Genomic DNA, 25,834 nt, shown 5'->3' on the forward strand with positions numbered 1-25,834 from the left:
AAAACAGATATAATGGGCAAAATTGTCGAAATAGGGGTACAGAAGCCATCACCTTGTAATAATCTCAATCAGAACAAAAACAAATAAATATTTAACAAAGAAGCACAAAATACAACTCCATTTCCTTCGTGTATTGCTGTGTAGATAGTTTATTCAACAGTGACTAGAGGTTGATGGTAGGGTTGAGATTCCACAAAAAATGTTTAACCCCGTCAAATTTTGGTACCTGTCCCAAGTCAGGAACCTCTAATCTTTGTTAGTCTTGTGTGACTACATTTGACTACCAGTTAGAATATTGCCCAAATACTAAAATGATGCATGTTCACCTAATCATTTAGTGGTACAACATTTACACAATATTTATTCCATCTTTTTATTATTTATCTGGTCTATCATATTACCATATAGGATAAATTATTTGTGAATGATTGACAGGTTGCTTCAATGTATCCCTCCATATAAATTGCAATAACCAGGTAAATCATAATGCTGTTAATATAAAATTAAGAAAGGAAATGGGGAAAGTGTCAAAGCGACAACAACCCGACCATAGGCCAGACAACAACTGGAGGCCATCAATGGGTCTTCAATGTAGCGAGAAACTTCCGCACCCGTAGTTGTCCTTCAGCTGGCCCCTTAAAAAATATGTATACTAGTACAGTGATGAAGGACATCATACTAAACTCCGAATTATACACAAGAAACTAAAATTAAAAATCATACAAGACTAACAAAGACCAGAGGCTACTGACTTGGGACATAAAACTCATTAGTTTATTTTCGTTCTGTACTTTCTAGTTATAACCTGATAATTTCAGCGTTTTGACTATAAATATTTGCCAGGTTTTACATCCAGAAAAGTGGTTTGGAAGCACAAAATTGTTTGTACAGTTTTCATTCATACAGCACTGGTTTAATACCACTGGGTGTTAGCCCATGCAGGTAGAATCAAATCAGTAGTCAGTGCTTCCATGCTGACCTCCCAGGGATCAGGTCAAATACTCTTTAAATAACTTTATCAAATTTCAATTACTTTGCTTATTTTAATGTAATTCATTACATCTTTTCTTTGGCATTTATGAAGGAAAACATCTAACAAAGGCTTTTCTTTTTATTTGCTTTAATTGCATTATTTCTCCAAGAAATACAACGATGCATATCAATAGATAAGAACTATTGTCAATAACAGATATTTCATTCCCATTAAGCTTTTCATATCAATTCATTTTTTTGCAACATACTTTTAATGTACTATTGTTGTTATCTATAAATGACAAAAATCTTTCAAAATTCCAATTTCCATTACATTCTCTTACTAGTAAGTTCCTAATTAAATCAGGATAAATATTTGAAAATGATAGTCTTCTTTCCATTGTTTTATTGACTTGTACTTTTCACATCAGCTTATCAAGTATGCAAACTTTGTCCAATATTATGCAAAGCCTACATATATTTTTTGTTAACCAATCAAGATTTTGAAGTACTTCAATGCATCAGTAATTTTAAAACATGTATTTCATGGAATTAATTCATCTTAAGGTGGAACCTAACACTACAGGGAGATAACTCTGTAAAATCAGCTTAACCTTTAAATTACGTTGTGTAGTAAAGGGAATGATAAGCTTCTCAATGATCAAAATTGGTGTTTGTCAAACTACTACATAACCAGTGTAATTTTTCTGACAAAACAGTTGGTTCAAAATTGTAAAAGGGTCAAAGAAAATACCTTGTCAAAATTTTATGAAAATTAAACGAGCCATTTTAGTGAAAGTGTTGGGTACCACCTTAAGTGAACCTCCATAATGTAAAAGATTGCATACTTATCTAACCAGAGTGCATTATTCAACAAATAACAAGAGTTTTTATAACATTCAATAATGTCTGTATCTTTCTTACAATACAAATACAGCATATAAAAATTACTCTAAAGCTTCAACATATTCATATATAAATATTGTTCATAGTGGAAAAAGAATGAACACATTTAGTTTTTAACTGTTGTGTAGCCTTAATATCCTATTTGCCAATTCCTGTAATTGACCCTGTAATTAGAGATCTATTTCTAGTTTTCTACATCATTAAAAGGGAAATAATTTTTCATTGCCAAAGAAAAACTAAAAAAAAGATGTGTACTGTATAAACCTAATTTTCAAAACTTTTAAAAGTATTTAATTTCTTGATATGCCACACATTTTTAGTATTTTTCCTTTAAAATTGGTTAAAAATTTAATATATCATTTTGTTATTACCATTGTTGCGTGCTCAAAACCAATTTTGTTTTGGTATAGAAGAAGTATATGATTGACAAAGTTAAGCAATTTGTGTAAGAAGTTTGTAATAACAAAATCAAAAACAAATTTGAAATTGGCAAATGGACTGTTTACAGACATTTTCAGATAAGAACATTCATAATGATATTTGATTTACTCATCTCTCCCAATGAAATGTATTTGTCTTAAAAATAAACATTAAGATAATATATTTGATGTACATAACAGCAACATTATAAACAAACATATTGTATACTTTTATCATAAATTGTTCAAATAAGGCAGTAAAAGAAATATTTCATTAAGCATTTTTAAATTTGGTATATAATGGCAATATTCAAAATGGTAAAGCTAAATTTAAAAAGAAGTATGTTATCTTAGAGTTAGGTAAATCCCTTACACACTAGAGCTTTTCATTTTAGTATTTTTTTCATGAAAATTGAAATAATTTTACTGATAAACAGTTTAAACATAAATTTGACAACTTTGTTATGACTTCTTCATATGAAAAAGTCCTATCTATTTAATAAAAAAAAAAGTTTCAGAACTGTATATTTGAGTGCCTACAAGCAATATTTCTTAATTTTGCTGACATGCATGTCAAAAAGATCTTTTCAACAATCTCTGTTGTAAACGGTGATATTCTTTTGTTGAATAGTAGAGAAAATATTTCCTAAACATAGGTTAAGCATTTGATGCTAAATTTCTGCTTCTTTTCCACTTTAAACTTTTCAACAAAATTTTCATGCTTCAATAATTAAAAAACAAATTTACAAACTACCAGCATGTATTGGTATGAAAAAAAAGATTACTGGTACATATAAATTTGCACATTTTCTAAAAATTTTTATGAACAAATTGCACAGCAATAACTGAACTATTATATTAAACATGTGTAAATCTTCCTCTTCCCCTCGTGTAACAAACAGACAGATAGACAAACCTTACTAACAATATATACCATTAGACTTAAGTGTCATCTCTAGTTTACAAATACAATCACTATAAAAAGAGTCGTGATGAATTTTGCTCCAACAATTATTACATGTCTGTAGGAAATTTTTGTAGAAAGTTTTATTTATATCAGGTTTCATAATGATTGCACTCCCTGATAAACTGTAAGATAACTTTTTTTAATGGGATTAAAAATGAGAAATGCAAATAAATATATGCAAAACCAGGATGATGAAATGAGTCTAAAACATAGAAATATTGACTTAAAAATAACAAAAAAACTTATGAAGCATCTTGAAAAGAGAGAGTGCAGTTTTGTGATTAGTTACATAAGCAAATATTGAAGAAAATAAAGTTATCTTATGAAACATTACTTTATAAACAAATGATTTAAAAATTTGAGGCAGCTTTTGAAAAGTACATACAAAAGGGATATTTAAGGTGGTACCTAACACTACAGGGAGATAACTCTGTAAAGTCAGCTAAACATTTTAATTACGTTGTGCTGTAAAAGGAATATTAAGCTTCTCAATGATCAAAATAAGTGTTTGTCAAACTGCTATATAACCAGCGTAATTTTTCTGATAAAATGGTTGGTTCAAATATTTTAAAATTTTTATATTTTTGTCAAAGGGTCAAAGTAAATACTTTGTCAAATTTCAAGAAAATTAAACGAGCCAAATTAATTTAAGTGAAAGTGTACCACCTTAATCATGCTTTCTTGCAAACATTAGTAGATGCAACATAAATTATGACCATTACTTAATCATTAAACAAACAATCAAAACTAAAAGATACGTCTACATCAAAGGATGCAATATATTAAACATTTCTGAATATTTCACATTTTCTTTTTAAACTATTGTTTGCCACTTAAAAGAAAATTATTAAAGTACATGCTTACAGCTGCCAATCATGATAGACACATACAAATTTCAAAAATCTAATTAATAACTTTCCCCAAAATAACTTCTTATTTTTGAAATGAAGGAATAAATTAAATAAAATGAGAATGAAATGACTATTGCGCAATAATTATAAACAGCTTTTCCAAAAATACTTTTCTGGTGCAATAATTGTTACTTTCAAACAAGTTAAATGAGCTTTTTTTCTAACATAAACAATCTAGACAAATGTGTATGTTTTTCTGACACTTTAAATTTTAAGTTTTTTTTTTATGGAATACTGTAAATCAGGCTATATTGGCAGCTTATACCACACAATGTAGTGGTTGCAAATGATGCATCAATAAGCTATAAGAGAGACAGAAAAAAATGCTTTAATATTGACAAAAAATAAAACATAAATAAAATATTATCCAAACAAAACATGCCATAAAAAAGTAATTCAAAACTTAATTTTATAAAAAGCATCAAAAAAGGCCACTATTTAGCCAAATATTTAGCAAAGTTTGGAATGCTGTAATGAGAACAAAAATACAAATTCAAGTTTTATACTTTAAATAACAATACATTATATTGCATGATTTTTTTCACAATTCAGTATATAATTTTTTTTTTACTATTCAAATATGTAGAAAACACATATACCACAAAAAACTGGATATTAAGATATTTTATTTTAAAAGGGGATATTTCTAATTTAGTTTCTCTGATATATATGACAGCATGACACATATAATCCTGTCATTAAGAATCCAATGCTAAGGTTATAATGTTATAATATTTATATCTCCCTGTAAGATGTCAAATTGATTATCTTTCCCTGCTCCTGGTCTTTTTATCCTTTGACAGGTTTTTGATATTTGGAATGTGGTATATATTTCAACATGATGTTTCCTTTTATATTTAACATCACCTTTCCTATTAATTTTTTTAATTTATTCAAATAAAATTTTATAAATTTCAAGTTATATTTTTTAAATTGATGACATGATCATGAGTTCTATAACTTCCAACAAAATGAAATTTAATCATTTTTTTTAATGAAAAACTGCTTCATACTGTTCTGAAAAAAAATTACCCAACAGAAATGTTCCAATATGAAACTTTATGCAAATTCAATTTTGATATATCTAAACAAAAGCATTAAATGGTTAGGAAGAAATAGCAGCACTAAGTAACTGCCCTATGACAGAATGAAAACATCATACAAAATGTTTGATCATCACAGAGTTTTACAGCACTCTGAAGACTAACAATAACTAACAATATACATAAAAATATCTATAACATCTGTCTTGTAGCTCAGGAAGGATTCCAAGCCTGTACTTCTGTATAACAATTCCCTAAAATAAATAAAAAACTTCATTATAGAAAATTGTAAGTGATAAACACATTTTTATGTAAATATATGAAGCATAAAATCAAGTGTCTGAGACTTATATTAGAATAATATGTTGAACATACAGTTGTGATGCACCAACAGAAACAACTTAGTTAATGTCCATATTCAAAGGCTTATTATTCAGAACACCATCCATATTTCCCTCTACACAAGACTCATTATTAGCACTGTCCTAAATCATTAGATGCAAATATATTTTCACATTGCTTTTAAAAAATAGAATTGTAGGTCTAATGTTAAAAAATAGGGCTATCTATTTTGATACAAATATATTTTGACATTTCTATAAAAAGTAGAAGAGTTATAGTTGTTTTTATTTACTTTGAATCTAATATTTATGTAATTCTATAGACACTTCTTCTTATTTCATCAATTTCAACACTGCTGCAGGATGTTACCAGGTAAATTGTAATCATCCTCATAAAAATCAAAAGTGAGTTTAATTTATTGCGATTATAACCTTTTTACATTTTTTGCAATTATAAAAATTTTGCAATAATTTCTGAATTTACAATAAATCCCATAAAACTGATCAAATTGTTTTTTCTTTTTCAGAAAAATCTTAAGTACTTACTCCTCCACTCAGGTATACTTAATTCCATATTTTCAAAAGATTGATCAAATGGTGCTGCTGTCGGTTCATCATTGGGGTCGGAATATTGAGCTAAGTATTGGTGAGCAAGTGCATCTTCTGCAGTGATACGAGTCTCCGAATCCAAATCTAACATCCTCTCCATCAAATCAATTGCTGAAATAAATTCATATTTATTATGATTATGAAAAATACTGACACTGATGAAGAATTTTTGTTTTGCAAAATATTTTTTGTTTTTCTATATGATTTTTTGATAGGTATATCATTTGTCAAATGTTTCAGGTGATTTTTTTCATCTTGTGTGCATCAATGCTGCATACAACTTGTATCTCTAATGAGTACAATATTTATTTATGAAAATACCACTTAACCAATTGTATGTGCTTTTATGGACAGTCGGGCCAGCCAAAATGTTTTTTTGGGTGAGTGCAAAACTTACCTCACATGCCCAAAATGCATATTGGGAGCCCAATTATTTTACTCAATTTTTTTTCCCATTTTGAGCCATAAAAAATGACAATAAAGCAATATAAATACGGTAGATGTTCTTAATTCTTAAACAAACCATCCCAACACATAACCCTAAAAAAAATCCCATAGTCTTCGTTCAAATTTTAGTCCATCTTTTGACAATTTTAATCGCCCAATCAAGGTTTTGGTCATGACTGGCTGTGTCCAACACTGATGGATTTAACTTCACAAGGACCACTCGTAGCCTGGAGTTTTGGACAAAAACAATCATATTGAGTACAATGTAAATTATTAAAAGAAAAAACGATTTGCTAGCATATAAAACTGTAGACACAAAGATTTCTTTGTCAAAGAAATGAACAGGGTATCTAAGCTATGAAGAAGAGTATTCAGATATACATACCAAGAGGATTCGCTCCAATGAAAACTTCTCTGAAGTCTTTCTTTGGCCATTTTGGCATTGAGGCAACATAATTTCTAGCCTGAAATAAGCCACAGCAGCATTTCATGATTAATAATTCATTGCAAACTGGTCTTACAATTGGGGAAATATTTTAGACAGTATGCATCCCATAATTATATACTTGCAACTTATATAGAATATTAGGACCAAATCACAAACATAAATTAAAGCCTGTCTTGTCATTAAAATAAGAATTAATCTTTTAAAATATACCGGTATACACTTTTTTTTTTATCAAAAGTTGAGACCAAGAGGGTAAAAGATGCCTGTAACATTCTAATTTACTAACACATTTGCATATATAAAGTCAATATTTAAAATTATATGTAAATTTTCAAGTTATAAAAGACTGTAGAAACTTTGTTGGTGCCAATTTTTGTGGATTGAGGAAAAAATGTATTCTATATTTCATTCTTTTGCCAGAGTGTGCTTGCAAGGTTACTTTAAACATATTTTATTTGAAAAAAATCATGTACAGGCATACACATATAAATACAGTGTTAACATATAACAAAAGGATTCGGAAACAAGGTTTCCCTTATATTAATCCGTCTCCCTGTAGAAAAAAGATAAAGGGAAATAACTGCCACTAAAAAGTTGATTTTTTTTTTCATCAGATCTTTCCTATATATATATGTGCCGGCGGCGGAGTGTGTTTACAGGACATTGTCGAGTGTCTCACCCAATTACGATCTTTATTATGCACGAACGACGCTATTAGCCAAAACGCTTCGAATCTACCAAATATTGTTGCACTTGTTTAAACACGAGTACATTTTCCTCTTGATTAAGGTTATTGCTTGCAAGGTTGAATACAATATATATGAACTACATTGAACTTTTCATATTTGATTTCAAATGGTGCATTATTAGCCTAATTCTGAGTTCATTAATCAATAGTAGCTATATACTTTGCTCATCTTACAAACAGCTTCTTAAAGAGGGGCTATAAATTCCCCCTCCCCCAGGAGGTTTAATACAAATATTAATTTCTTCCACTATGACATCTTACTTAAAATTTCAGGTTCTCAACACAGTTACATGTTTGATAAACGACTATAGAGAACTTCAAACCAAATACAAAATTTATGAAGTTTCTGTAAATCTTAAGTTTTAAAGGGATACGGTGTCAAGTGGAATTTTGTAACCAATCCCCAAAAAAAATTCAGTCTGACAATAATAAGTCAGGTTTTTTTTGCCCTTTTTTTGTAACATTTTTTATTTTCGACTACAAAAGTACATCAAAATGCATACATGTATACAACATTGGTAATATTCAATTATAAATTCATACACATCCATGCATTTTTATATGTTAGAGCATTTTATTTTAATCTCTAGATCAAGAAGACAATTCTTACCTCTGGACTAGATATTTTGTCAAGCAGTTTTTGATTAGGAGTTCCAACAAGGGACAGAACTCTTGTTAACTGATCAATATCTAAAACTCTGTTAAGGACAGTTTAAAATAATTTTATTCTTTTTCTCATTTCTTCTTAGAGTCAGTAAGCAAACTGCAAAATTCGTGTGCAATAATTTTTTAATTTGTGAATGCAAAATTATAATTGACCTATATCCAAAAAGATGGTGTCTGGCAAGCCATGGATGCTGTCAGTATAAATGGGTAATGTCTATTTATGAGTATATAACAGAAAAGTGGAAAAAATAATTCTAAATTTTTCTTCAGCCATTATCTTTCTATCTTTTGAAAGCTTAAGCAAAAATATCATGTGACACAGTTATTGATGTCTAAAAAAACATTAACCCCAGAATGTTTATTCCCAATTAAATGATGTCCCTTTTATCAGTAAAATATGGCGGAAAAAAACATTTAGATACTTTGCTTTGGACATAAAAAAAGCTTCTTTAAGGGAGAGGATCTTTAACTACAAACTTAATCTAAAATGTTGCCCCCCCCCTCTAGGAATGTATGAGTGCTGTATCTAGATTACACTACAAAATGTTGCAAGCTCGACAAAATTTTCTTGCATTTCTAATTCTGTTGAACTTTGAAAACTTGAAGCAGATTTTGGAAAACATTTTAAGAACACATTGATTGTTCTCAGGTGGTTAAATATTGAAAGTTCTGATCAGTTTGAATTTATATACAAGGGAAATACATACAAAAAACAAATATGCATAATGAACAATACAGACACATAATTCTAGCTTTCAAAGTAATAAGCTAAAATGCAACTTCTTTTAATCTGCAATTATAATAATATTATAATGAATGTTATATTAGAATAAATAAAGCAAGCTTTTTCAAATACATTTCTAAAATAGAACAAAACATCAGACCAACACATGGTACACACATCTTCAAGTCATAACCAAAAATCTGAATTACATACATTTTGTTTTTCAAAATATAGTAGTACTTTGTATTTGTTTTAAATCCATCAGCCATTAATTTTTAATGAAAAACAAAAACAACATACATCATGTATATTAATCTCTATTTAAACAGTATTGTCTTAGTAATGGAGATTATCAAAGCATTTTTTTCACATTTGCAAGCATTGCAACTATATGTATAATGCAGCTAACACCAAATAAGAGTATTCTTTAACTACAGACCTTGATCCATTTTGTCTACATACCTCCTAATATTAAAAGTCAAAATAGTTGTAGGATACTGAATAAAAATCATTCGAGAGAACCTCCACCAAAATCATACATAAAACTTTGAAAAAAGATGTGGAAAAAATGAAATATTATAACTAATCTTGTCACAGAAGACACTTAATCAGTGAACAGATAACAAAAAGAGCAATAAATTAATCTGTAAACATTTTCATGCTTTTCAACATAAGGGAGATAACAAACAAAAGGGGAGACAACACCACATGCAAATAATGTTAGTAACTCACATCTTCATCAGTGATTTTATCAAGAAGATGCTGTGGTGGTGTACCAGTTAATGTTAGTACTAATCTCAATTGGTGAATGTCTTAGAATGTTAAAGACAAAAAACACGATTTATCGTCAAATTGAGGCTGATAAATCAATGATCTTTTAACTGATTTAGAACAATAAAAAATGCTCTTCATGAATGATATATAAATTTGTTTAACATGTTCAAGGTTATGATTTTTTTTCTCTCTTTTGGGATATTGTGTAAATCCTCTTTTATAGAGAAATTAGTGCACAAGTATGGAACACACTGAAGACAAGACTCAGTTATGGCTTAACTGCACATTCAGTTTTTCAAGACACAGAGAACAATTAATTCTAGAAGTTGGATTGATGGGTATATTGTACATATATATACTATATATATCAAGGCTATATCATACATCTAACATGTCTTATCACTCATTGCATTTTCATTCAAAATCACAGCATATATATGTGAACTAATATTATAGAATTAAATTTTATTATAAAGCAAAGTTGTTTTTAGTTACATGGCAAATTGTAATCTTAATAGCAGTTTTATAAACATTCAATGCATTTAAGATTCTATGCAAAACAAAACAGTCAATTCATAAACAATGCTTGGTCATTTTCTTCCCTATCGTTTACATTACAATTATAGTTAACAATATTTCAAAGTTGGTTTTTAGTGCTAGGAAATTGGTGAAATAGCAGTGAGCCTCTTGTTTATCTGTAGGATACATATATAAAGAACTTCTTTCCAAAATAGTAAATCTTGCGTTCTGACAGTTTGTTTTATATACAAGACCTATTTAATCAAACAACAACCAATATATGGTGACAATCTAAAATCCACCTTTAAAATGGTCTACTGTGGATTCATTAATATTCGTTGGATACCAATTTTCGTGGATTTCGTGGGTACAGGAGAACAACGAATTCAAATGTTCAACGAAATACAAATTTTGTAAAGGAATGAGTGTAGACTTTGCCAAAACCACGAAATTAAATATCCACGAATATGTAAGTTTTCCTTAAACCACGAAAATTGGTACCCACGAAAATAAATGAATCCACAGTATTTACACATAAAAACATCTTTTTCACAGATTGGCCAAATTTTAACTGAACATTCATCATGATTATTGTTCAAAACCAACAACTTTATACTATTCCTGCAAATTACATGATTCTTATAGATTTAACATGCAAAGGTTATTGTTAAGTATGGTTAGAGAAGAGTTAGTAAAATATTATTAAAAAATTTCAAAAACTTCTATGCATACAGAAGTGTTAATAAAGCTTTGGAATGCTGAAAAAAACAAAATATTTAGAAATGTGTCAAACTACAGTTTCTTATAAAGAAAGGATACGATCATTTCCAGGGAACAATGCTTTTCCTGTTAACATTTCTGCCATTATACATCCTACTGACCATATATCAACTAAAATAGAGAAAAAAAATTGTAGAAAAATAAAAAAAGAGATGTTCCATGTCATTATAGGCATATGCATATATCAATTATATCTTGGATAAACAAATCATGTATTTTTTTAATTTTTTTTTTAGGATAAGAGTCAGTCAAGGGCTGAAAAAATAAAACCCCTTTAAAAGTGATTGGTTAAGACAATATGTATTTTTACTAATATCAAAGGCAAAGGAAGCAACAATAAATCAATGGAAGAGTCTACACTGATCTCTAGTTGTTGGATGGTAATATGGTGAGACCATAACCCCCTCTATTGCCAACTAAACAATATCATATCAGTCAGTTACAACATCATATAATTTGAAAAAATGTTATAAGAGATTTCATATATTAAGAGTGTGTGTTTTTATTCAACAATACTTGAATACCAATAGGTCAAGCATATGCTAACAATGGATGATAATAACCAGCTTATATACAAATATATATAATGCATACCTGTCTGTCCATAATGCATCCAGTTCAATACAATTTCTGGTGCCCTGTACCATCTGGTAGCCACATAACCTGTCATCTGATCTTCTGTATGTCTAGCCAGACCAAAATCTAAGATCTGTAAAAAGTCATAAGGGTCACATAAAAATTGTCTTCTCAACAATTGTATTACATGTAGTATCAAATCTTACTAAGATGCAAATTGCAAGTTTTGATACATATATATTTCTTATATTTTTTTATATACATGTCTGAAATCAATATTTTACCAACAATTTAGTAACTAACACTGTAATAATAAACTATAATCTAAGTAATTTCAGTTTACTTACCAACTTAAATCTGTTCAAATCTTTCAGTGCACACATTTATTAATAACACCTTAAAAGGCATCGTTAGATCTTAGAAGAATCTTTTTCATGAAGGCATCCATATATTAAAACAAACAGGAGACAACAAAGACAACATAAAACAAACAAGTGTCAATTGTGTGAAATTTTTAGTGTCTGTGAACCTGATAATAAATGTAGATAATTTCTGTATTTGATTGCAGCTATAAAAGAAATGTTTGTTCTTATCCAACATCACTATCCATGGTAAGTTTGACATATAATAGCAGAAAAAATATGGGCTGAAGAGCGCTAATGCAGTTTGTCCATTCAATTTACATTACCAAGGAGTATAACTCTATAACTAAATTGATCAGCACTGATTTTTTAGATTAGTTTTAGCCATTGCAGATATTAACCTAGGATAATGTAGATGTGAATGTGCTTACAATCTAGACAGGTGCAGTTATATTTTCCTTGCACAGTTTCACTGCAGAGGAAAATAATTAGCTAGTGCAAGTTTAAAGAATTTTTTTCTTTATATTTCTTAAACCATTTTTAGTGCTTATATCTGTCATATATAAGAAGGATGATCTAAGTAAAGTAACAATCTAAGTCAGCCAGTAGTAATCCATAATAACACTGCATTCCATTTTTTTTTTTTATTTCAATTGATAAACAAGTTAAGGGGAAGATTTATTTAAACATATTTCCAAGACAACAACGAGAAACTGTATTCCTACTTAAAACCTATATACTCCCATTGTTATCAAAGTTGCAATACTCAGTTAGCTTAGTTACTTTTAAAACATTAGATTGTTTATAGGCTTTCATGGAAGTCATATTCAGAGGGACGCCTGATGTCAACTTACAAACAGACAACAGAGTTACAACTGTTGTTCATCATTGTTCAGTGCTTCACAAAAACAATTCTATTAACATTACTCATTCTAATTTATTCAAGGCTGTTTTGAACAAAATTATGGACACATGCTAAATATTCATAAAATATATGAGGGTAGTAATGCCCATTACCATCAGTCATTTTCAGCTACCAGTAGCATCAAATTGATTAAAATTTTACTGTGTTTTGTCAAAAAAATCCTTATCATGATTTGTCAGAGGTCTCAAATAATGGTTAGCATTTTTTTTGGATTTTTTTTACGAGAAACGTCAAAATCATTTGATTTTTTTATAGTCTAAAAGAAACTGTACATTTAATTCTGATGAACTAATTTTTTTTTTACTGTTAACATCATTTGGTAAGAATTTTTACAGTTATTTGTCACGAAGGGACCCCAATTACTACCCTCATATATGCCATTGGAAGTGAAACAAGCAACAATTAATATAAATAAGAAATATCTATATATGAACAGAATGCTCTAGTTGCTATTTTAGATAACAAAATTATAGATTTTGAATTTACTAAGAATAAATGTATCTGAGGGGACATCTGTTAATTTTTTTCATTAATTAATCAAAAGGTTGAAATTGAATAACTCCCAGGACATTTGTACTGGTCATTTTTCATTGATAAAGTGGTCAAGGTTGTTAAGGTGGTATAATAAACATGCTTTGAAAAATTATCTAGTGTATTATAGATAATTTGGTATCTTAAATATAATATTTAAAGTGAAAACCTCACACCTTTAATATATTCATGCTAACTCTAACAGGTAGAAAAGTTATAGTAAAACAATAATTCACTCAATATCCTGCTTAGTGAAACTAAATATACTAAGCAGGATACTTAGGAGTGAAGGAAAGTATGTACCGTACAAAAACACATGGTTACAGGCAAGGATGAAACATCGCACTGACATAGTTTTTACCTTCAGTTCACAGTCTTCATTAACTGCAATGTTACTTGGCTTTAAGTCCTACAATAAAGTGTAACAGAAAGTATTTTAATTACCTTAAGTAAATTGTCTGCAGTAGCAGCAATGTTAGCCGGTTTCATGTCCTGTCAATGATAAGATTTTACATAAAACAAATATATTATATAAAAGAATGAATGACAATAACATAAAACAGCTGTTCTTAGATGTCTGACACTGATCTCAGGTGAAAATCTGCAGCCATTTTTATCTAGCACTAAACAATTGGCAAGCATTACAATTTTAAAAAGCATGATCATTCAATTAAGATGTAAATGTACAACAAATGGGTAACTTTTAATTTTAAAATAAAATTAGTGAAAAGTCCTACAAATTGCTTTAATATCTGCTTTGAAATCTTTTTTTTTTTTTTTTTAAATTAAAACGATACAGCATTTCTCAAGTATTAGTTTAAAAAGTACCACAAATTAGTATAATAACTTTAGATTTTTCCTCTGTTGGTGCAATTAACAGATTGAAATCTACCATCTTCAATTATATCTTTAGTATGAGCAAAACACTTACCCTATGAATAATTCCAGCTGAATGTATATACTGAAAAAGGGAAAAATATGTATAAATAAACAGTTACAAATTTATGCTACATAATCATCAACATGTCTGTGATTGCTAAATCTTTTATACTCCAAACATTTCAATATTACAGTTCAATCTGTAGATCTCCTTGATCTCTGTATGTAAATATAATCCGGATAGGATAGGCTATCATTCAAGAGCACACTTGTAGAGGATTTCTACGAACTACTATGAAAACAAAAAAAAAAACTTACATAAAGACTCAAAGTTTAGATTCAGATAACTGTCATGTCATCCCCCCCCCGTCCCTCATCTGAGATAAGGGCTAGCATAGATGTAGTATACAGTTTAACAGGTGTTTGAAGTTTCTACTGTCAAAGATCTCCTATTTAATATAGTTTGCCATTTTTATGAATGTTTTGTAATTCTTTGTTTACTGATTATTGCCATCTATTTTTGTGATTCTGAGTTTTATTCAAATGACTTTTTACATTCTATTATTTTAGCTTTCCTCTCCGTTCTCTTCTAGAAATATACAATATTTAGTTTCAACAACTTTTTCATAATCTCTGCACCATACATCATGTATTGCTTTCACAGTATGAAACCTAAACAACTACAACAGTAAATTAACTACATAACTGTGGTTTTATCCTTTGTTAAATAGATAAAATGCTCACCACTGAAGGTCTTTTGGTTTGTGAGTTTTTCAATGTCAGCTGTTAATTAAATGTTATCAATAAGAATGTAAAATTCTCTTAAAAGTTCTAACCTGCAGTTACCACATGTTGTTTTTTTAAATTGATCAATGAGTGTCAAAATCTAAAAATATCTATATTTGAGTACCTTCAGTCCTCTAAGAATTTGGTAAACTAAAAACTGTACATGATCATCGCTAAGTCTTTGTGTTTTTATTATATTATTAAGATCTGCACCCATTAAGGTATTGACGAGGTAGCTGAAAATAGACAAGATTATCATAAATATCATGAATATAGTGTTATATTACTTCTTCTAGTCATCTCATTGCTGTTATCTCTAGTTCATTTCATTAAATCCATTCAAAAAGTAGAGTAGACTTGCCACTTATTAAATATATATATCATCGAAAATTAAAAAGATAAATCTAATGCATTGTTAAGAAGTATTAAAAGAATACATTCAACAAATTCCTCTGTCAAATAATTTATCTCCCACACATACTTACACATCGTTGAAATCTTCCAACGTTGAAGTTGGTGTAAAAATATCTAATAAACCTATAACCTGGAAAATATTAAAGCAGTTTGTCAGTTTATTTAACAGTACACAGAATGCATGGATTACTTGAAGAATGATTAATGTAAAAATCAAAGCGCTGTAAGCACTGTAGGCAGTTAACCAAAAACCAAGGCAAACACAATTACCGGTATGAAAACTGTGGCAATGTTGCTTCAACTTTTTTTTTTAAAGATTTAAGGCATTTTTGGGCCTGTCCCAAGTCTGGAGCCTCAGACATTTATTAGTCTTGTATCATTTTAATTTTAGTTTCTTGTGTACAATTTGGAAATTAGTATGGCGCTCATTATCACTGAACTAGTATATATTTTTTTAGGGACCAGCTGAAGGATGCCTACGGGTGCGGGAATTTCTCGCTACATTGAAGACCTGTTGGTGACCTTCTGCTGTTGTTTTTACCTATGGTCGGGTTGTTGTCTCTTTGACACATTCCCCATTTCCATTCTCAATTTTATTAAAAGAACAAACATTAAACATTCATATATAATTGTGCATTGATGTTCATTTAATGAATTAAACATTAAGGCAAATAATTCATATTTTATCAAGGTTTTTAATACTAATAGCAACACACATGACCAAGAATGGTCATGAGTCTTTCATGAGTCAGCAGTGGTACAAATTTGTAATGATTGCAGTTCTTCTAGTTGAGCGTAATTGTTCGTGTTAGTTGACTGTTAGTAGTTCAAGTTGACTTTAGTACAAGCTTGTAAAAGTATGAATGGACTTGCTTCCCTTGAAAGAAAACTGAGTTTGTATTTTACAGTACAAAAGTTATGAGACACAAATCAGAAAAATGTTTACTACTACAGGGATCAATGGTGAGGTCTGACTGACCTGTCCATAGTAAATGTAAATGACTCCCACCTTCACCCCCAAGTCCATGAAGTCTAAGTTTGGAATAAAATAACAGGTGTTATGGTGTCGCCTATGAGATTGACCATGTATGTCATTCAATCATTTTGAAATGAAAAACAGGAATGAATATGGTTTAGGCGTTGGTATCTGAACCTTTTACAAGTTCTCAAAACACACACAAGAGGGTGTGGGGTGACCCTAAGGACTAACCTTATTTTTCATTTGATTTTTTATATTGTCCCATACATGAATATATATGGTTTATGGGTGGGGATCGCGACCCCCTATATTTCATTTGATTTGTTATATTGTCCAATACATGAATATATATGGTTGAGGGGTGGGGGTCTCATCTGTTTCTAAGTATCAAACAGGAGTGGGTAGGGTGACCATAAGGACTCTCTTATATTTCATTTGATTAGTTCTCATACATGAATATATATGGTTTAATTTAAAGGTGGGGATCTCGACGGTTTCCAATTTCTCAATCAGATGACTGCAGGGACTCCCCTTATATTTCATTTATTTAGAGTACGGGATCTTAACTGTTTTAAAGTTTTTAAACATGAGGGGTAGGGTGACCACAGGGACTTCCCCTATATTTCATTTGATTTGTTATGTAGTCTTATACATGAGTATATATGGTTAAGGGGTGATGATCTCAAAATTTTCCAAGTTCTCAAACATGAAGGTGTAAAGTGACCATAGGGACCCCCTTATAATTTATTTGATTTGTAATATTGTCCCATACATAAATATATATTGTTTAAGATTGTGGATCTCAACCATTATAAATTCTCAAACAGAAAGGGGTAGAGTGGCCCCACGAACTCCACCTATATTTCATATGATTTGTTATATTGTCCCATACATGAATATATATTGTTTGGGGTGGGGATCTTCAAGTTTTGGTCATTTTGGTTTCTTGTGGATAGTTGTCTCATCGGCAATCATACCACATTTTTTTTTATATATAAGAAACTTCCAGCTATTTTAACTGACCTATCAAAATTGAGAAGAAAAAAAATACCCCTTGAAATTGCAGTAATGTTTAACTTGAAAAGCATTTAACATGCATTACCAACATTTATCACTGATAAAAAAAATTATACTGTTACCAGGAACATATATATTGTTAGATAAACTGTTCCCAGCTGTCACTTGTATTGGATTTTGACATTAAAATTGGTGTACAAAATATTTTCTGCTTTTTCTTTCTTTTAAACAATTTTGGTTTTCAATTCTAGTGTTTATATTTATTTACCATGCATACATTGTAGCTGTATTTTGTCACCTGTCTGGATTTTTTTAGTTGATAGCCCCAAGACCCGGGATTACCCTTATCCGCTTCTGGAATCGGATCCGATATTGTAATTCGCGGCAGCCATTTTGTTTACAATGTTGTTTTTGACAGAAAGTGAGATACGATTTTACTCGGATTTACACATTATTTATCATCGATTTTCTGTATAAAGCTAGCGGTTGAACAAACTGAACATCGCTGTCATGAATAGTAATGATGAAAATAAGTTTGAGATCGTTTTTTAGGAAACTTTGGTAAAAATGTTTGTAAAGTTATTTTTTGTTTTCTTTCAAGGTCCGTCGGGCGTAGCTAGTAATTAAGTAGAAAGTCCGACTGCAAAAGTGGAAGGTCACAGACCCCGGACCACCGCTTATTTGAACCCCTGCGGCCAAATTAAAAAGATACGAAAATTTCGTCTTCTAATTCAAAATTGCCGCCAACAGCGTGATCAGTTGAACTTATATACGTAGTTGACTATGTATTGACGACACAATATTCCTACGAGTTTTGCAATTTGGGAAATCTTAACTACTTGTCTTTAGAGATTTCGGCGATTAAATATTTCATACATTTGTTCTTTGACATCTTAGCCAAAAGCTCAGGGGATAATAAACTACATAAGGATTCCTAATGTGCTCTACTTCCCATGTGCAACTTCAAAACTTTTGGGAAAATCGACGATCATTTAAGGTTTTTCTGGTCATATTTTTTGTAATCCAGAATGAAAAGTATGAAAAAACTGTCCAATAAGTTATAAATAATATAGTAGCCAGCTAGATGATAACAATGGCACGTATTACAGCATTTATTGGGTAGCACACAAATCCAGGGTGCTCGCATAAGGCAGCTTAACTGCCTAAAAATGTACTATGACAATGGAAATGTGTATTGTGTATTTGTCTCGATAGTCTGTAAGGTCATGTGTATGTAACATTTGCTCTATCTATTCCAATACCTAAAAAGTGTCGAGAATTTACTGGAAACTTGTTATGGATTCCATTTTCAGATACATTCAGGACTAAAACATGTACATGTACCATGTTGCTCAGTTGTAAGTACATTGTATTTCAGGTTGTGTTATATGTATACTAGTACTCTTAAGGTTGTTTTCTGTGTTGTTGCCACTGCATTGTCAGGGTTTGTTTTAAACTTATGAGTTTGAATATCTAATTGGACTTTGTATCTTTCACTTATCTTTTACAAATGTTTCATTATAAAATTCACATATACATGTAAAAACAACAGCAGGTTGTGTTATATGTATTCTATTACTATTATGTATCTTTATGTATCTTTCACTTATCTTTTACAAATGTTTTATTATAAAATTCACATATATACATTTAGTAATAAATTTCAAAATACATAAGTCATACATAACCAGAACATTCAGCATCAATAACATTTATACTTACATTTTCATGGTTCATATGTTTTAACATACGAATTTCTCTGTAAGTACGTTTGGCATGAATGACTGACTGGAAGGGTCTGGCTAATTTCTTTACAGCAACTTTAATATTGGTTTGTGTGTCGAGGGCCGAGCTAAAATGAACATGAATTATAAATGTTGGACTCTTCAAAAACATCATGTTCACCAAAAAAGTGCTCAGCTAAGCCGTGTTTTTTACATGCTTAATGAAGATACAATGTACAATACACTCAAGTTTGATTAAAAATTCATGCATGTTAGTCTTCATTTACTGCAAGTCATTGTGAATCCTGATGATTGGAGGTGACAACACTATGGTTTACAACCCTGCCATATTCATGTGTTACCTTTTGAAAGACAGGAAATTGAATCAAAGTGTATAAAACAGTATCAACATGATCAATACTGATATTTTACGTATACGTTACCAGAAAGATGTTTTTTAAATATAATTTACATATAAAATTGAGAATGGAAATGGGGAATGTGTCAAAGAGACAACAACCCAACCAAATAAAAAAACAACAGCAGAAGGTCACCAACAGGTCTTCAATGTAGCGAGAAATTTCTGCACGCAGATGCGTCCTTCAGCTGGCCCCTAAACAAATATATACTAGTTCTGACAGTCTAGTTCTGACAGTGATATACATGTCACATTATCAGTCAGAGCTCAGACATAAACAAGTCTATTTCTGTTTTTGACTTTAGAAAAGTCAAAACATGTATTTTTTATAAAAATGTGTTTTCAATTTTAGACTTATCTAAGTCACAAAATGACAGACTTGTTTAGGTCTATTCGTGTTGATGAAAAAACTTAACTTGACTTGGTGGCCAAACTACACCACCTATGACAGTTAAAACTTGTCTGAGAGTTCACATTGACTTGATCTATCTATATCTAATTATCTTATTGAACATCCTTACTAAACACAGTTGTTTTACCTCATTAAGTGTGGATCCAGGTGGTTGCATTGCAAGGTTAATTAACATGATCCCCAATTTTTTAGACTCTCATTCATATTTTTCTTTAGAAGACAAGACATTGGCTATCAATGTTGTCATTATTTGATTTAGATGCATGACCTTTTTATAAGTATGCGTGGGTCTTGAAGTTAACCAATTTTGGTAACTAATCGACTTGTAGGAGTCGATATTTGCAACTTTTTGATTCTGGTCAATTATTTCTTGCTTAACAATATTTGACTTATTTAAGTTGTATTTTGTCTTGCATTAAAGGGAGACAACTCCTAAAACTTACAAATTTAGACCTCTATAAGTCAAAAGCAGATTCAGACTTATTTATGTCTGAGCTCTGACTGATTATGTAGAGATCTTATTTATTACAAATTTGCAGTTAAAAAATTTATACTTTGCTAAAATTAATGTTCATGCACACAAACATTTGTAAATAAAACTCAATCTTTCAGTTTCTGATTGACTTTAACCATAGAAAACATGCATCAGTCATAATTTGCCCTTTTTTTTATCTCATGACAGTCATGACAGTAGTTTGATAAAAAAAAAAGAAAAGGTACATGTATAAAATGTAACAAACCTAAACATGTACATGTTCATGACATTAATTTAAATAGTTGAATTTGTTGGACTATGATATCAGTTCAACCTGGCCTGTTTCAGCATTAGGTTCTATTGAGGCCTTACATTTGTAAATACTTACCAAACACATCCAAAGGCTCCAAAACCAATCAGTTTTAAAGCCTTGTATCTATGTGGAAATACCCATGATATATTATGCATTACCACTTCATGAAACAAATCTTCAAAATCATTCATTGTTCCAATTATTTGTATGTCTGCTTTCAACAACTCATACTTCAGGAAATATTAATTAATGTATCCAAAACTTGACAGATTAAAAATTGTAATAAAAGCACTTTTACTTCACTTTCCACAGTTTATCTTTATCAAATACATTGTACATGTAATGATACCATGTCAACATTTGCAAAACCTCACACAAAATCTGAAATATTTGTATATGAATATGATCATATATACATTCTTGTCTAAAACTTTTGAAACCTGCCAACTTTCCTGATTTTGAGGGATTTCCCCATAGCTTAAATGGACCTGAGTCACCTGACACTTGAAATCCCCAATATCATGAACTAAATACATTGAATATGGAATTCAAATAAGCTAAAAATACATTTAAGGACATATATAATCATTAAAAACCACAAAAAGATTTGAAACAAAACACTAATGACATGAAGAGGAGATGCAATAGGTTCAAATGTACGTACATGTAAATGATTAAATACCCCTTAAGGTATTGAAAAGTTAGCAGTAATTAGTTATTCCAACGTAAATTTTGAAAATTTCAGCTTGAACTTATTCAGTTATTCGAAATGTTTATGTTCTAACACCAGCTGCATGATTGGTACCCTTTATTTCAGTATTTTGTCGGATGTTGATCACAATGCAACCTTGAAACCAAGTAAACAGGAAGCAGATTTTCATTGTTTAATTTCATTTAAAAATGGATAAACAGTATGTAAAATTTACGTTTTCACAGCAAATGATTGCACATATTGCATTGCAAACAAATATCCACTTGTGCAACGAGATGATACATACCAAACTTGCCCGTAGGCCCCAGCCCCTACAGGGGACAGAAGTTGGTATCGCTGTGGAACTTCCCAGATAGTCTTATTTAATTCGATTTTATAAAATCCGTCCTTTAAATGAAGGGTAGACATTTAGTTCATTTGTAGGTTGCAACACTTTTTGTTCGCAGGTGTTCTTTTTATATTTGTTTAGATGCAAAACCCAGTCTACTTTTTGCAAAATTTCAGGCACTGCTTCCGGAATAGTTTCAAGCTTCAGTCTGACGCGGATGAATGTGATCCTATGCCCAATCAGTAGGAAAATAGTGTAAACCGGATTATTTGAGTGGTCGATAAGGGAAGTAATATGAGTTCAACAGTGCAGAATAGGAGCGGCGGTGCGAAAATCAAACACTTTGAAGATGTTTAATTTTGTAGGTGTTTGACCCTTGCTGAAAAGATCCAAATATTGTAAACTGCAGGGTCATTGCTTTACCTAAGGCTTGATTAACAGAAAGGTGCAAAAATTAAACATACTATTACTAATTGTAGATGCATTTACCTGCATTTATAAAGATTTGAAAAATAATGTCATTGACAATATTCATGAAAACACTGACAAATTGAAACCATAATTTTATTTATAAATATTTTTATTTTTAATATTTTTGACACACTTTTTAAAGACACCACTAACCAGAGAGACATATAATACAAAAATATGTCTCTGAAGGCACCAAATATTTTATTAAGGACCGTTCAATATTCATCAGATGGATGGGCCAGTGCAAAATGGGGCAGGGCAGGCACTTTTTTCTTTGAAATATTTGGATGGGGGAGAACTTTTTGGTATTAGTGTCATTTTTATGGAATTTCTAAATAGGTTAAAAAAAGAAAGAGCTAAAGTTTCAGTTCAGGTTGAATCCAGACATGCCAGATAGTCATCTTTAGGTTTTTTTAAAACTTTTTTAAATCTGCTTGGATTTTCATATGAATTTACAGCTATTTCATTTATATATTGATCTTATAAAATACTAGGTTGTTTTGAATTTTGTGGTATTGCTGTCAAAACTTGGAATTTAATTAATATGTAAGAAAAAAAAGCTGCATCAAATTCAAAAACATGTCTTCCTAAATTGCTTTAAAAAGACTATAATTTCTTTCTTTCTTGGAAAGGAGAATAGATAAAGGGACATAAATTATTTGAAATATAAACATGCTCTGTTATTAAGACAATAATTAGTTATTCAGCATAAGATAATATGTTAGCTGAAGTCTAAGAGTTATTGCCCCTTAATTTAAAGTGTTTCCTTTATTTTAGATTAATAGGGTATTTTGAAAATTGAATACCGATTGGATATTTAGTTAATAAATTATTTGGATTGTTAACAACAGTTTGAATAAATCAGCATGTCCTATGGTCACAAAAGGGGAAAAAGTGGTGACCCTCAATTATTTAATTTAGAACAAAGACATAAGAAGAGATACATTAAACTGCTTCAAATTTAAAATTACCTCAGAATTCAGAAGAGTATAATCTAAGTACATTTGATATTAAGGTTAATATTTTATTCATATGTTTTTTGCCTTGCATGAATATTGTTAGCACTTCTTTTAGCCTCTAAGAATGGCTGGCTGATGTATAATAGTATGCTATGTCTTATGTCTTGAGTTTTATTTTTGGTATTGTATCTGAGGCTGTACATGTAAAATTAAATCTATACATGTATATTCATATTTTGTTCATACATACCTGTCAACCTATGACGATGAAAATGCAGGTCATGACCTGCATTGAAGAATCACATCTCAGGTCATAACGCGTACGAACTTTTTCGAGTTGAATTTCAGTATTAATGGTACATTTTCTTATTATGTATATGGAAGATACCAAAACATCAATGCATGTTCACTTGGTTAAGTCATTTTATTCTTATTAATTATTATTTCATTGCACTTTTAAAGATTTTATTACATTTGTGTAACACATTCTTATGTTCTTTACCTTTTGTAATTATCAGATACTACAATTTTTTTTCAATTGTAATTTAAAGTGGTTGACATTATTGGCTCAAACAGGTACTTTAAACAACAACAAATGGAAGTTTTTAACGATCTTGACTGGCTATACAGCCCTTGCACGGTCGGCCCTGGCTTGCGCCTTTTTGGGCATTAAATAATTTATAATTTTACCGTGTGGTAATTTAAATAATTTAGAATAAGCAAAGTAGGAAATTAGACTAAGATAAAATATAGTAATACAGTTAAAGGCAGTATAAATGTAAAAAATAATTTTCAACTTTTTTTTTTAAAATTGTATAAAAGTATTAAAATAATGAAAAGTTATTTTTTCAAAATGTATTTGAATTCTAAATTTTTTATCATTTTATCTTTTTCACCCATAAAACGTAAATATAAGGAATAATTTTGAAAGGTGACAAATTAGGGGAAATAACTCTAACTCTATTTGTAAACAAATGTAGAGCAATTTATTTACGACCTAAAGCTAAGGTAATTGGTGTTAATTAACAGTGTGTTTGACACCAAAGCTGTCAAGTAAAGCCATGCACTTAATGGGTCACTTAAATTGACAGTTTACATAGCTAGATGAACTTCCTGTTCCTGGAAGAATTACGAATTTGCCGGTATTTCAAAAGAATATTACTTATGAAATCAATCGCAAGGCTAAGAAATACGGGTGAAATCGGTTCATTTTCGGAATTCCCGAGTGATTTCAATGACCCGGCGGGTGTCCCGGGTGATCCCTCAGAATTGTGAAAATCTCGGGTCACACCCGCAGAAAACGGGTCAGTTGACAGGTATGTTCATACTGATTTGAAAACAATAAAATGTATGTTTTTGTTACACACAAACTATTTATATATGGAAATAACTATACAAGTCCTTGGAAATAACAAGCACATTTTGAATTGTGTATGTATACACCAGTTTGATTTCCAGACATAAATTTGCAAACATTAAAATAGAAAAAAAAAACTAAATCTTTTTGATTGTCTTTGAGTTATAGAGGTGCAAGTACTTTTTTAATAGATTTTTTGAATTTAAAAGGATGGGCATTAACTTTTTTAATGAAATAATATTTAGAATGCACCAGCCCATCCATCTGGTAAATATTGAACGGTCCCTAAGCAACTATCATAGTCCTAGTCTTAGTCTAGTCCAAAATTATGACTTTTGATCACTCTTGGAAGGCTATTTTAAATTTTTGATTAGACACCTAAAAGGCCAATTGAGCTTTTCTCATCACTTGGCGTCCAGCATCCTGCGTTGTTAACTTTTACAAAAATCTTCTCCTCTGAAACTACTGGGCCAAATTTAAGCAAACTAGGCCACAATTATCATTAGGGTATCTAGTTTAAAAAAATGTGTCCGATAACCCAGCCAACCAACCAAGATGGCCGTCATGACTAAAAATAGAACATAGGGGTAAAATGTAGATTTCAGCTTATAACTCTGAAACCGAAGCATTTAGAGCAAATCAAATAATGGGGATAATTTGTTTATCATGTCAACATCTATCTGCCCTGAAATTTGCAGACAATTCAGACAACCGGTTGTGGGGTTGCTGCCCCTGAATTAGCAATTTTAAGGAAATTTTGCTGTTTTTGGTTATTATCTTGAATATTATTATAGATAGAGATAAAGTGTATGCAACAATTATATTCAGCAAAGTAAGATCTACAAATAAGTCAACATGACCAAAATGGTTAGTCGACCCCTAAAGGAGTTATTGCCCTTTATAGTCATTTTTTTCCATTTTT

The 25,834-nt window shown here is 30.3% G+C and overlaps 2 protein-coding genes across 5 annotated transcripts in view; one reads left to right on the top strand and one right to left on the bottom strand.

The window, feature by feature from the left end:
- Positions 1-1,093: 1,093 nt before the first annotated feature.
- LOC134720222 (mitogen-activated protein kinase 14-like) lies at positions 1,094-22,351 on the bottom strand. Of its 2 annotated transcripts, none has more exons than XM_063582821.1 (12): positions 22,084-22,351; positions 19,466-19,595; positions 15,819-15,877; positions 15,458-15,569; positions 14,600-14,629; positions 14,030-14,077; positions 11,869-11,983; positions 11,314-11,385; positions 8,422-8,501; positions 7,001-7,079; positions 6,106-6,279; positions 1,094-5,472 (listed from the first exon to the last, which is right to left on the bottom strand). In XM_063582821.1, the coding sequence occupies exons 1-12, from the start codon at positions 22,203-22,205 to the stop codon at positions 5,432-5,434; spliced, it is 1,062 nt and encodes a 353-aa protein (XP_063438891.1). In that variant the 5' UTR covers positions 22,206-22,351; the 3' UTR covers positions 1,094-5,431. The 2 variants fall into 2 exon arrangements, with proteins under 2 accessions (XP_063438891.1, XP_063438892.1); XM_063582822.1 differs by lacking the exon at positions 14,030-14,077 and adding an exon at positions 14,113-14,160.
- LOC134720248 (mitochondrial inner membrane protease subunit 2-like) overlaps positions 21,719-25,834 on the top strand; it is a 45,563-nt gene continuing 41,447 nt past the window's right edge. Inside the window, exon 1 of one of the 3 annotated variants that reach the window (XM_063582825.1) lies at positions 21,719-21,741. The gene's annotated coding sequence lies outside the window, so the exon portion shown is untranslated. Of the gene's footprint in view, positions 21,742-22,436; positions 22,571-25,834 lie in introns of those variants that run through there. The other 2 variants (XM_063582824.1, XM_063582823.1) reach the window with 2 other exon arrangements.

This window comes from Mytilus trossulus, chromosome 1 (assembly GCF_036588685.1).
Source record: "Mytilus trossulus isolate FHL-02 chromosome 1, PNRI_Mtr1.1.1.hap1, whole genome shotgun sequence".
NCBI lineage: Eukaryota > Metazoa > Mollusca > Bivalvia > Mytilida > Mytilidae > Mytilus > Mytilus trossulus.